Source organism: Cupressus sempervirens, chromosome 7, assembly GCF_028749045.1.
Source record: "Cupressus sempervirens isolate cs-2001-9-10 chromosome 7, ASM2874904v1, whole genome shotgun sequence".
NCBI classification, from domain to species: domain Eukaryota; kingdom Viridiplantae; phylum Streptophyta; class Pinopsida; order Cupressales; family Cupressaceae; genus Cupressus; species Cupressus sempervirens.
Window position 1 is genome coordinate 416,111,147 of NC_143124.1, and position 13,961 is coordinate 416,125,107.

Consider the following 13,961-nt stretch of genomic DNA (forward strand, 5'->3'; position numbering starts at 1 on the left):
ATGACCCTCCTTCAAATGTGTTGAAGGTAAATTGGTTATTTAGATTGGATGACCCTCCTTCAAAAGTGTTGAAGGTAAATTGGTGTCATTGTTCTTAAGGCTGAATTTTGCCAGACACATTGATAACCATCATGGTTCTTCGGGCCAGATTTTTTCAGACATTATGAAAAATCTATTATGATTCTTCGGGCTGGATTTTGCCAAACACCATAATTTGACCACATTTTAAGTGGTGTATAACCTTGTGTTATACTTCTTTAAATTCCCTCTTTGCTAAAGAGGGAGAGTTGAGGAATTTAGCCTCATAGTGAATTGAATTAAATTTCATATGTTAAATATGTTGATGTATGCATATGTGTGTTGATGGATTTATATTGATATTCTTAATATGTCAGTTTAGGAATATCATTCTAAGATTATATCTCTTTGTATACTCAAGAGAATAATGTATTATATATCAATCTTCCCTAGTTAAGAGGAGTATTAAGGATGTTAGAAATTCTATACATTGAAACTACTGGTGGATATTCTATTAGCCACATTTGAGTGGTACTCATACCTAGTAGTATGAAGATGTTTCAAACCCTCATTGCTAAAGAGGAAGTGTTGAGATAGTTTCAGTTGTATCTGAGTCATAGTTGTGGTAGAAGACAATTGATATACATAATCATTGTTAGAATCAGATATTGTTGGCATGTTTATATTGACACATTTCGTGAAGTGATGTCTACTATAAACATAAAGATCACAACTATGATATGATTAAGACTTCTTGTTGAAACTTATATTATCAAAGAATAACACCTAGTGTGATAAATATATATTGATGTCTTTGATATGACACTCTAAAATTATCATGATAATATATTCTATAACAATCCTCCTAAGCTAAGAGGGAGTGTTAAGTTGTAGCTTCTATCAGATTGAACTACCCTAGAGTTAATCCTTCTATGGTTATTGGCAATCATTAATCAGACATACTATAATGTGTGTGTGTGTGTGTGTGTGTGTGTGTGTGTGTGTGTGTGTGTGTGTGTGTGTGTGTGTGTTATAATTAATAATGTTTTAATTAATGATTAATTAATATATATAACCATAGAGACATGTCTCTTTGTAAGACATGCCTCTTGAAGATATATTTATATATCTTGGAAATCTGCAATTAAAACACATAGAATTACAACAATGTTATTACATTTGAAGAGATCATAAAAACTAACAACATCATGACCTAACTTGTTGGAACAAATCTCAGGGTTAGTTCATTGAAATTATTATTAAGGGTAAGCTAAAGATTTAAACACACAAACACATACACACACATGTATATATAAATATATATGAACTTAAATTTTAATATATTACTAGTTCACGTGGGTACATAAAAAATTTAAATGTGTGTGTGTGTGTGTGTGTGTGTGTGTGTGTGTGTGTGTGTGTGTGAATATATACATGTACATGATATGTATATAACATATGTATGTTTGTGTGTGTGTGTGTACATATACATGTGCATATATATGCATGTATACACATGGTATATATATGCATATATACATGATATATATACATATGTGTACATGATATGTACATACATACAATATATATATATATGATAAAACTAAAAGCATATAAAATGAAACTAAAATCATTTAAAATGGGTTAAAAAAATGGGAAAAGCATACCTTTTCTGAAGTATGATAGTTTTAGATGCCTCTCTCAATGCTTCCAATTGAAACTATCAGTAGCCCCACTATTTTAAATGACATGTGGGGTCATGGTGAAAGTATTTGAAGATTTTTTTTTACAAGTTTCAATCGAAACTTTATTAACTAGTATCAATTGAAACTACATAGATAGTTTCAATAGAAACTTGCATTTTTGTTTATTTAGATAGAAACTAAATTGTTTCTATTGAAACTTTAAAAATACTTTCTATCCAAATTTTAAAAAGGAAAATTCGTAGTTGCACGATTTTGGAGGGATATCTTCCTCTAAAAAAGTGTAACCCACTATTGTGGGTTCACCAAGTGTTGACTATGTTTTAAATATTTTTTCCTCTTAATATTTTTCCTTATAGAATTATTTCCTGATTCTACCTATAACAATGCAGATGTTGGTGGTGATGACATGCAAGTTAACTATAGGAGCTTTGTTCACCATGCAAGTCCATCACCAACTATGAATGCATGTTAAATTGAGATCTCAAGTATCACTAACTAGGCTATGGTTGTTGGGTAAATTACAGTTTGTTATTCCTTGATTCCAATTCAATGCAAAGTGCTCCCATTGGGATTTTTTTGGGTCCCAATCAAATTTATATATTTTGGTTGATGGGCTTCAAAGAAGTTGAAAAACATTTATATGCCTTATACGATGAAAAATGTTCAATCTTGCTATGGTCTTTTCTTGCCTCAAGGGTTGATGTCATTGGGAAATGTCCTTAGAATTGATGAAATATAAGATCATCCTTGCCCACATGGATACTAGGTTCCCATTTCTTTCTCATCCAAAGTGTAAATTCAAAATATTTTGGAAATTAGTTTTGATAGGATAACCCATTCTTATACTATTGAAGTCTTGGGAGGGCTTAATGGTTATTGCCTTTGCAAAAGAGAATCCCATATTGGAAAAAGATTGTTTGCCTATTAGGTCAAATAAGCCTAGAGCCTAATTTATTAAGATGCTAATGTTCCTAAAATTGGGGGAGTGAGTCAAGTGATATAGCATTGATTCAAAAGTTTATACACATCTAATTCAAAAAAAAACTTAAAATAAAGAGTAAAAAAAATATAATCCTTCATTTATTCTAAATAAAAATATGTATCAACAGATCATGAATGAATATTATAGTGCATACTAAATTGAATATATTGTTATGATTTGTAGAATAGATATGCACACTAAATGAGAAAATCCTACAAACATTATCATTCATAGAAGTAAATGATTGTCATTGTAAATCATATTCACTAGAATCATACCTATCTAAATTTTTGTAGACAATGAACAAACAATCAAGACCAATGCAATGGTAGTCCATTGGTTTTGTACAATACATGAGGTCAACTAGAAGGTCATTTAGCACAATATGTCTAGAAGATAATCAATAAGATAATAACACTACATTATCAAATAAACTCATGTCATATTTGTAGTAAGGTTAGAGAGTTAGGAGAGAGAGTGAGAGGTAGAGTGAGATGGTGATGGAGAAAAAAGAATGTGGTGGAGAGTGAGAGATAAAGAAAGAGAGAATACAAGGATAGATAGAGGTAGAAGAGATACATATAGCTAAAGAATGAATATGAGATATAAAGAAAACAAGTAGATATATTGATAGGTAGAGGTAGAAGAGATAAATATACCTAAAGATGAAGAAAGGGGAGAGAATGAGAGTGTAATAGAGATAGGAAGAGGAGGGAGAGAGATGTAGTTATAGGAGTTATATGTGTCATGTTTTTTTATTTCTTTCAATGCATGTCTTTAAATCTAGTGATATTGTTTCAAAAGTCTTTTATAAGTTTCACTAGATGTAGTTTCAAAATTCTCATAATTTTAATTGATATTGTTGGCACATTTATATCCATTATGTCAATGCATGTCTTTAAATCTAGGGAAAAGTTTCATGTTGGCCATCACTCTTTTTTAGTAGAGAGTAGCCTTTCCAAAGTTCTTCACAGAGTAGATGGGGGAATCAATATCAGGCCTAGTGTGTGAGGGTAATTTCCCATGAATCTTGTTTCAAATTTTCCAAATGGATTATGTTATAAGAATTCTAAACTTTGTTAGTCGAACCTATTATTGTGACTCATTATTGTTATCCTTGTGAAATGCTAGGGATACTCTCGGCAACTATCTCAAATTTATAGATACATAATTGACAATACAAATGTTTAGATCTATTGATTGATTATCACTATTTATTTTACTTTACAATTTTTCTAGAAGAATAGGCACATCTGGAGGGACAAAGGAAGTTATGAATAAAAATAAATATAGACTGAGAGGATGTGAGACAAATAGATAGAGAAATGGAGATAGATGAATAGACAAATGAGGAGATAGATCAATAGATGAGGGGAAAAGATGGATGAAGGAACAGATACTTATTTGAACATACATACCTCTATGACATACCTATTACACACTAAGATGCAATTGCTAATTATATTCATCTAATAATATTCTATTAATAGAACAATAAGCAACAACAAAACTCACACCTATGTTCAATTTCAACTATGGATACTCTTATCGACTCTGTTCTCGCTTCCAAAATATGACTTACTTATTTCAAAAATTAGTCCTCCTCCACCATTTGATTAGAGTCTCAGAAACAATTTTAATCTCCTCATTATAAATTACAGTAGGGAGTGGGCACATACTACTGAAAAACTCCGGAAGAGCCAATCAAAATGCACCCGCTCGATAATTGAATTCAAGAATCATCTTCCAACTAAAGTAGAAGACTCTGCGGTATACGAGATTTCTGAATTTTGTGGTTGAGATGACAGCCGGATTGAGTGGTCTAAAGCAGTGGGTGAATAAAATGGGAAAGTGCCCTCCAATGCCCATACTACACTTGACATCGCCGGCCTGCGCATAAAATCTTCCTATATACAAGACATTCCAATCCTTAACATTTTTGTTGCCTCTTCCTTTACAACATTCACTTCATCCTCAAGCCTTGAATCTAGCAAATCTATTAATCTCCCTTCTTCGGCCTTCATCTGTAACACTGAGAATAACCGAAACTCTGCAAGCTCCCTGCTTCTTTTTCCGGTGACAATTTCGACCAACATAACACCAAAGCTATATATATCCGCCTTCTCTGTAATATGCATATTCAACAACTCAGGCGCCATGTAACCTGGTGTTCCTCTCAGCATTGTTATCACTTCACTTTGCTCCCTGTTTGTCAATTTTGCAAGCCCAAAATCTGAGACCTTCGCGTTGAAATATTCATCAAGGAGAATATTATGTGGTTTGATGTCGAAATGAATTATTCTCTGTTCACACTCTTCGTGTAAGTATGCCAAACCCCGCGCTATGTGAAGAACTATTTTGGATCTAGTCTTCCAATCCAGCACAAACTGATCCGTATCACTAGAAAATATCCATTTCTCAAGAGACCCATTTGGTAGATATTCGTAGACGAGCATTCGATGGGATTTCTCTGCACAGAAGCCCTTCAACCTTACCAGATTAAGGTGATGAATGCTTCCTACCGTTTCTACCTCCGCTTTGAACTCTTTTGTTCCTTGGCCTGCTCTGTCAAGCCTCTTAACTGCAATTTTTATACCATCAGACAGAACTCCCTCATAAACAGACCCAAATCCCCCACTGCAAAGCTTTGTGCTGAAATTATTTGTAGCATTTTCCAATTCCCTGAATGAGAAACAAAGAGTTAATCCAGCCTGCCAGTTCTCAGAAGCGTCCTCATCCTCATGCTCTTCACTTTTCTCCTCTCTATTGTATTTTCCAGCTTTGGCCATCTATATGCCCAATAAGAGAAGCAACAAAACCACTCCACTACAAATAGGTATACTGATAACTATAGAAGAGCGATTGGCGCCCTTGGGAATTCTATGAAATTTAATATAAGCAGTGGAATTGTAAAAGTTATCACTTGGGGTTTTCATTTATAGAGAGTAGATAGTGGACTTGAGATAACAATACCCCCTGGAAATATTGAGACCATAGCTGAAAAACACAGCTTTGCAGGTGCAATTTTTGACACAGAAAGCTTTGCATTCATCTCTTGAAACTAAATCTTTGGTAGAGGTGTTTTCAAAAGAATAGGTAAAATAGGAAACATGGTCCATCTCCAACAACTCATAATCTTGTGGACTTGTTATCTGTGGACAGACGAGGGGACTTAGAGGAACACAACCTGTACTGGGTGTGGAGGCATTAATCTGAGCAAAAGCGTTGGCCTCTGTTGGACAGCTGCACTGACCATCGCTACAGAGACCATACTCCCCACAAGCTCTTGGATAATCACATGTCGCCAATGCAGAAGTAAAGCTTGACAAATAGTCAGACATAGACCTGCCAGTTGTTGGTTGAAAAGAATAGAACTACAAATGCCCGTCTGAATCAATCTTAAAATAGAGAAAAGTTTTAGGTACAGACAGACTCACTTGAATCGGATAGGACGGATAGCCAGCTGGATAATAGTTGAGCGACTCATTATCTGGCTGTAGATAAGCTATTTTAACAGCTGTGGGTTCTACTGGGTACCTAAAATACATTTGACCGGGCTCAGGGGCCGCATACATAGCAAAGCCGTTGACGTTACAGGATCCATAATAAAACCCTTCACTTGTATTGGTGGGAGATATATTTGCAATAAGCTTCTGTCTCGCCTTACATTTCTGGCCTAGCAAGATTGTATCGGTCGAATGTTCGAAAGACTACCACATGCTTCCATTCGAGCTGTTATAGAGGACTAAATTTCCCGTGTTTTCTATCCTCATTTCCTGAAAATTATTGGAGGATGTATTTGTAGACCAGACCAAACTGCCATCTGCATCCTTGAGTACAAGATTTCCAGTGGTGGTGACTCCAATTGTTGCGTTTTCTTCTTCCAAACGCTCCCTGTTTGCAGTCCATACCATCTGCAAGTCATCTGGATCACTATAATCAGTCTGGTAGATCTCGAAGAAAACTGCAAAAGAGTATCCCGTGTGACATGGAATTGAATAGCAGAAGAACCCACATCCAAACCGCAGGTTCTCTCCGCCAAAAGAGATATTGTGTGAGAGAAGAAGAGGTCTGACTGTGAGTGCACCAAATTTAACTGATTGAGATGCCCATGACTCTAGAGACTGGATATTGTTTATCCATGTGGTGCCTCCATATCCTGTTGAAAAAGGCATAGCAAATGAGTGTAGAACGACGGTAGATGACACGAGGTAGGCACCGATAATATAAGAAGCAAAACTGAAAATGAAGCAATCGATTTTTCTCATCTTTCAAAGAAGAAAAAAATCTAAATGACAGAAGGCAGTGGAACAGGCTGAGCAATGTTAATGCTCCTTAATAATTGAAGCAAAATCTCATTGGGGTTAGAGAGTTTGAATCCCAGTGCTTATGCTAAAGCGTGTGGGGTCATCATGATCAACTAGAAGGGAAACTCTCTTCTAATATAAAACGAGTAAAGATGAGAGTCAATGAATGTGGGCGAATTAAATGATAGTAAGAATGAGGAGATATAGAAAGGATGCGGAGAAAAGATGGATGATTTGAAACAAACACTTATTTATATAATAAAAAAAATATGTTTTATTAATAGAACAATAAGTAACAAGAAACCTCACAGATATGTTCAATTTAACTATGGATACTCTTATAGACTCCATTTCCACTTCCAAAATATGACTTACTTTTTTCATGTATAGTCCTTCTCCACCATTTTATTAGAGTCCGGGGAACAATTTTAATCTCCTCATGTAATCATACTCTTTTATTAAAGTTTCTGAAACAATTTTAATCTCCTCGTGTAATTATAAATTAAAGTAGGGAGTGGGCACATACTATTGGAAAACTGAAGGAGAGCCAATCAAAATGCACCGGCTCGATAATTGAATTCAAGAATCATCTTCCCACTAATGTAGAAGACTGTGGTGTACGAGATTTCTGAATTTTGTGGTTGAGATGACAACCGGATTGAGTGGTCTGAAGCAGTGGGTGAATAAAATGGGAAACTGCCCTCCAATGCGCTTACTACACTTGACATCGCCGGCCTGCGCATAAAGTCTTCCTGTATACAATACATTCCCATCCTTAACATTTTTGTTGCCTTTTCCTTTACAGCATTCACTGCATCTTCAGGCGTTGAATCTAGCAAATCTATTAATCTCCCTTCTTCGGCTTTCATCTGTAACACTGAGAATAACCGAAACTCTGCAAGCTTCCTGCTTCTTTTTCCGGTGACAATTTCGACCAACATAACACCAAAGCTATATATATCCGCCTTCTCTGTACTATGCATATTCAACAACTCAGGCGCCATGTAACCCGGTGTTCCTCTCAGCATGGTTATCACTTCACTTTGCTCCCTGTTTGTCAATTTTGCAAGCCCAAAATCTGAGACCTCCGCGTTGAAATATTCATCAAGGAGAATATTTTGTGGTTTGATGTCGAAATGAATTATTCTCTGTTCACACACTTCGTGTAAGTATGCCAAACCCCGCGCTATGTGAAGAACTATTTGGATCTAGTCTTCCAATCCAGCACAAACTGATCCGTATCACTAGAAAATATCCATTTCTCAAGAGACCCATTTGGTAGATATTCGTAGACGAGCATTCGATGGGATTTCTCTGCACAGAAGCCCTTCAACCTTACCAGATTAAGGTGATGAATGCTTCCTACCGTTTCTACCTCTGCTTTGAACTCTTTTGCTCCTTGGCCTGCTCTGTCAAGCCTCTTCACTGCAATCTTTATACCATCAGACAGAACTCCCTCATAAACAGACCCAAATCCCCCACTGCCAAGCTTCGTGCTGAAATTATTTGTAGCATTTTCCAATTCCCTGAATGAGAAACGAAAAGTTAATCCAGCCTGCCAGTTCTCAGAATCGTCCTCATCCTCGTGCTCTTCACATTTCTCCTCTCTCTTGTATTTTCCAGCTTTGGCCATCCATATGCCCAATAAGAGAAGCAACAAAACCACTCCACTACAAACAGGTATACTGATAACTATAGAAGAGTGATTGGCGCCCTTGGGAATTCTATGAAATTTAATATAAGCAGTGGAATTGTAAAAGTTATCACTTGGGGTGTTCATTTGCAGAGAGTAGACAGTGGACTTGAGATAACAATACCCCCTGGAAATATTGAGACCATAGCTGAAAAACGCAGTTTTGCAGGTGCAATTTTTGACACAGAAAGCTTTGCATTCATCTCTTGAAACTAAATCTTTGGCAGAGGCATTTTCAAAATAATAGGTAAAATAGGAAACATGGTCCATCTCCAACAACTCATAATCTTGTGGACGTTATCTGTGGACAGACGAGGGGACTTAGAGGAACACAACCCGAACTGGGTGTGGAGGCATTAATCTGAGCAAAAGCGTTGGCCTCTGTTGGGTAGCTGCACTGACCATTGCTGCAGAGACCATACTCCCCACAAGCTCTTCGATAATCACATGTCGCCAATGCAGAAGTAAAGCCTGACAAATAGTCAGACACGGAGCTACCAGTTCTTGGTTGAAAAGAATAGAACTGCATATGTCCGGCTGAATCAATCTTAAAATAGAGGAAATATTTAGGTAGAGTGAGACTCATTTGAATCGGATACGATGTATAGCCGGCAGGATAATAGTTGAGCGACTCATTATCTTGCTGTAGATAAGCTATTTTAACAGCTGTGGGTTCTCTTGGGTACCTAAAATACATTTGACCGGGCTTAGGGACCGCATACATAGCATAGCCGTTCGCGTTACACGATCATAATAAAGCCCTTCACTTGTACTGGTGGGAGATATATTTGCAGTAAGCTTCTGTCCCGCCTTACATTTCTGGCCTAGCAAGATCGTATCAGTCGGATGTTCGAAAGACTGCCACATGCTTCCATTGGAGGTGTTATAGAGGATTAAATTCCCCGTGTCTTCTATCCTCATTTCCTGAAAATCATTGGAGGATGTATTTGTAGACCAGACCAAACTGCCATCTGCATCCTTGAGTAAAAGATTTCCAGTGATGGTGACTCCAATTGTTGCGTTTTCTTCTACCAAACGCTCCCTGTTTGCAGTCCATACCTTATGCAGGTCATCTGGATTACTATAATCAGTCTGGTAGATCTCGAAGAAAACTGCAAAAGAGTATCCCGTGTGACATGGAATTGAATAGCAGAAAAACCCACATCCAAACCGCAGGTTCTCTCCGCCAAAAGAGAAGTTGTGAGAGAGAAGAAGAGGTCTGACTGTGAGTGCACCAAATTTAACTGATTGAGATGTCCATGACTCTAGAGACTGGATATTGTTTATCCATATGGTACGTCCATATGCTGTTGAGAAAGGCATAGCAAATGACTGTAGAACGACAGTAGATGACACGAGGTAGGCACCGACAATATAAGAAGCAAAACTAAAAATGAAGCAATCGATTTTTCTCATCTTTCAAAGCAGAAAAGAAATCTAAATGACAGAAGGCAGTGGAACAGGCTGAGTAATGTTAATGCTCCTTAATAATTGAAGTAAAACTTCATTGGGATTAAACTGGGAAGACTTTGAATCCCAGTGCTTATGCTAAAGCGCGTGGGGTCATCATGATCAATTAGAAAGGAAAGCCTCTTCTAAGATAAAACGAGAAAAGATAAGAGTCGATGAATGTGGGCGAATTAAATGATAGTGAGAACGAGAACATTTAAGGTCAGTGGCTTGCAGAACACGTCTCTACTGATATTTGTTATGCCGTAGGCGTTCCTCCCAATATGAAAGTGAATGGCCATCGATGGTCTTAAATAATGGATAAGGGTAGACGACCATTGAAGAGATCTCTTCCATTGAACAATATTAAAAATCAGGATCGCTGGAATTAATGTTGGCACTGGTTGACTTGACATTAATTGTTTACTGCCGGCTATATTGACTCCAGCGCCAAATACGTTTGGAAATTTGTACTACAACAGTAAGATAAATTTGTTTTGAAATTTGAAAACAATTAAATTATTTATGTATCCTTAATAATATCATATGACAATATCATAATTATTCTTTGTATCTATTATCCTTAATTGCATTTTGAAATTTAAATAGTTTAAAAATAGGGAATTAAAATGAGTGGTACTGGAAAGAGGTATATATGCTAAACATTTACGTTATAAAAAAGTGATCCTTTGCCATCATAGTTATGGGTCCATGAGTTTGACTCAAAATTACACAGTTAAAACCTGATAGCAATATGATAATTTGACTTGCTGTGGAAATTATCTCCTACTTATCAATTGATGAGCTTAAGGGGCTTTGTAATGAATGGTTCATAAGGCACAACACTTGGTGAAGGTTTTGTAAATGGGGTTGCAAGGTTTGGGTTGAACCATGGAGGAAACTCCGTAACTAAGTGCACTCAGGCTGGAGTAGTACTGGGATGGGTGACCTCCCGAAAAATTCTGGTGCTTCACCCCTATGAGTATCACCTAGATCCAATGAGTGCTAAGTGTTCCATTTATTCTCATGAGAGATGGATTCATGTTGAATCACTACTCATGAAATATGGGTCAATGAGTTTGACTCAAAATTACATAGTTAAATCCTCATAGCAATATCATAATCATAGTTATAGTTAGAAAAAACTATTAAATTTATAAAATCTAAACTAATTCAATAAATCAAATTGTCAAAAAAACTTTAGCAAAAATGTAGAACAAATAGTTTAGTGTGGTAAAATGATGATTGTTAACTAAATTAAAAATATATATATTTCAATAATATAAAAAAATGATAACGCTAAGTTATTGATTAAAAACTATCAACTTAGATTTTTTTTTAAAATTGTTTGAGAATTGTTTTTTTTTTTTTTTGCTTCTATCCTACACTCATTATATTTATAATATTCCCCAAGATCTTTTGTTCCACAAGAGCATCATATTTAAATAAATTATAAACTTTGGAAAAGTTAAAATAGGATCAAAATACTAGAGCATTATCAGTTGATATGTTCAAAACTAATTCACTAATTGTAGAAAGTGACTACAATACGGAAACTACAATAATAATAATAATAATATGTTCAACGCATTATATATTTTAACAACCTTTAATAATATTTAGAAAAAAATATTTATAAATATTTATTTTCTAGGAATCAAAAAGTTAAAATGAAAATTCTATTTGTAGAGAATAATTTTTAGTTTTCTTATATATTGTCGTTAATTGAAGTAGTTTTCTCCTTTGTAAATATTGATCATAGATTCAATTTTTAGTAATCATTTATATTAAGAAAACCTAAATGTACAAGAATTTTCTCTAGGAGTAATTACCAACAAATCCAAACTAAGATTAATTTTTTAAAATTTAAAAATATTGTTTAAATATTTTTAAACTTCAAATATACAAAAGAAAATTACACATTTTAAATTATTTAGTCACTCAAATAATTTTACAAACCAAAAAAAATCTTGAGAAATTATCATTCCAAATTTTGAATCATATAAAAATTTATTTGAGCCACCACTTGTACGTTTTTCTTTTCAATTGCTACTCCACAATTTAAAAAGGTATTATTATAATTGCTGAAAAGATAAACACATTATTTGGACAGACATGACAGCTTGAATGCACTTAACCTCCTACAAAACCCTAAGCGTATGGCCCAATGGGACAAATGTACGAGGCAGGATGCCATGCATGGGGATGCTATGAGGATGGGGCATCAAAGCAGTCGAATGAACTCCCCGGATAGCCATTGCCGCCAATCACAGCCGCTGCCTAAAACATATCCAAATAAATGAAGATGTTAAGACTTGTGTCCTCACCAGCCAATGATAATGATTCACAATTCTCAACACCAGGCCTCTACTTCAACCATGTGTTGAAGAAAATATTTGCTTTCTATATACCTATCAATCTTCCTCTTAGCTTTAAATCAAAGTTACTTATAGATCTTATATGAAATCAAGAACCTCTAAAATGCACACTCTGTCTTTTTCATCATAGTCTCCTTTTGGGCATCAACTATAGTGCAACTTATTTGAACTAGGCTTGTCATTTAACTTAACACTCCCATCCTCCTTTTGTTTCATCCAACATTGATTGTAAAGCACAGTTCCCAAAATATATATTGTTAATTGTTGTTGTTGTTGTTGGTGGTGGTGGTGGTGTGTGTGTGTGTGTGTGTGTGTGTTTAAAGTTTTGATTTAAGATTTAAAGAAAAGTATTGCATTTTAATAAATTTTTAATGGGTTTAAAATTTTTAGATAGAATGTTAATAATATTTTTCAAAAATTGTATAGATGATTATTATTATTAAATATTAAATTATTATGATTATTTATGATTCTATTTATTAACTTTTTAATATGTGTTTAATTTAAACAATTTTTTAATAATAGTTATCCATATACCTTATTAATAATATGTATCTAATTTAAATAACTTTTGAATTTATAAAATAATAAACATTATTTAGATGTTATTGTTTATAAAAAATTAATGAAGATAATTTTTTAAATTATTTATAGATGTTAGATTATTATAAGTATTTATATTAGTTTTTGATGTCAATTGTATAGTAAATATTTTCCTTGCTTAATTTATGAATAGAAAAAAAAATCACTCCACATTTGACCTCAAGTAATAATTTCTAATGACCTAAGTTTTAAATTTTTTTATTAATTTTAATTAATAATAAATACTTTTTCTAGTTAACATTTTAGTTTGAATTACATATGCTATTTTTTATAAAAAGTCAAAGGCAAGGAGAAAAATGTATTGAAGACTAAAATAATTTCAATTTCTCCCAATAATAATCATAAAATCTAATAATTAATTATTTTATTATTAATAACTAATTTTTTTTTGCTGTAATCTAAAAAATAATTTTATCGCCCATTAAAATTTTGTCATTACAAAATTAGAAATGCTAACCATTGCATTTTTGGCATATACTTTTCTTAAATCTAAAATATTGTTAAGTGAAAAATTCAATTATAATAAAAATAATATTAATTATATATATATATATATATATATATATATATATATATATATATATATATATATATATATATATATATATATATATATATATATATATATATATATATATATATATATATATATATATATATATATATATATATATATATATATATATATATATATATATATATATATATATATATATATATATATATATCTATATATATATATATATATATATATATATATATATCTATATATATATATATATATATATATATATATATATTATTAACTATTAAAATATAATACTT

The 13,961-nt window shown here is 33.6% G+C and overlaps 2 protein-coding genes and 1 pseudogene across 2 annotated transcripts; all 3 read right to left on the reverse strand.

Moving 5' to 3' along the window:
- Window positions 1-4,263: 4,263 nt before the first annotated feature.
- LOC149547309 (G-type lectin S-receptor-like serine/threonine-protein kinase SD2-5) lies at window positions 4,264-6,281 on the reverse strand. The gene is made up of 4 exons (XM_089794121.1): window positions 6,136-6,281; window positions 5,817-6,051; window positions 5,680-5,682; window positions 4,264-5,495 (listed from the first exon to the last, which is right to left on the reverse strand). Exons 1-4 carry the CDS (start codon window positions 6,279-6,281, stop codon window positions 4,614-4,616), a joined length of 1,266 nt encoding a protein of 421 aa, XP_089650247.1. The 3' UTR covers window positions 4,264-4,613.
- A 135-nt stretch (window positions 6,282-6,416) lies between these two features.
- LOC149547310 (uncharacterized) lies at window positions 6,417-6,974 on the reverse strand. The gene has a single exon (XM_089791590.1). The coding sequence runs from the start codon at window positions 6,972-6,974 to the stop codon at window positions 6,417-6,419; it is 558 nt and encodes a 185-aa protein (XP_089647716.1).
- Window positions 6,975-7,259: 285 nt separating this feature from the next.
- LOC149547311 (G-type lectin S-receptor-like serine/threonine-protein kinase SD2-5) lies at window positions 7,260-10,322 on the reverse strand (annotated as a pseudogene).
- Window positions 10,323-13,961: the final 3,639 nt, after the last annotated feature.

What these genes read in the sequence shown, in the direction of transcription:
- LOC149547309 (XM_089794121.1), bottom strand. Translation starts at nt 6,281, where the DNA reads ATGTATGCGGCCCCTGAGCCCGGTCAAATGTATTTTAGGTACCCAGTA. An exon ending in TATCCGATTCAAGTGAGTCT is followed by an intron (nt 6,052 to 6,135) that starts GTCTGTACCTAA and finishes AACAACTGGCAG; the next exon opens with GTCTATGTCTGACTATTTGT.
- LOC149547310 (XM_089791590.1), bottom strand. Translation starts at nt 6,974, where the DNA reads ATGAGAAAAATCGATTGCTTCATTTTCAGTTTTGCTTCTTATATTATC.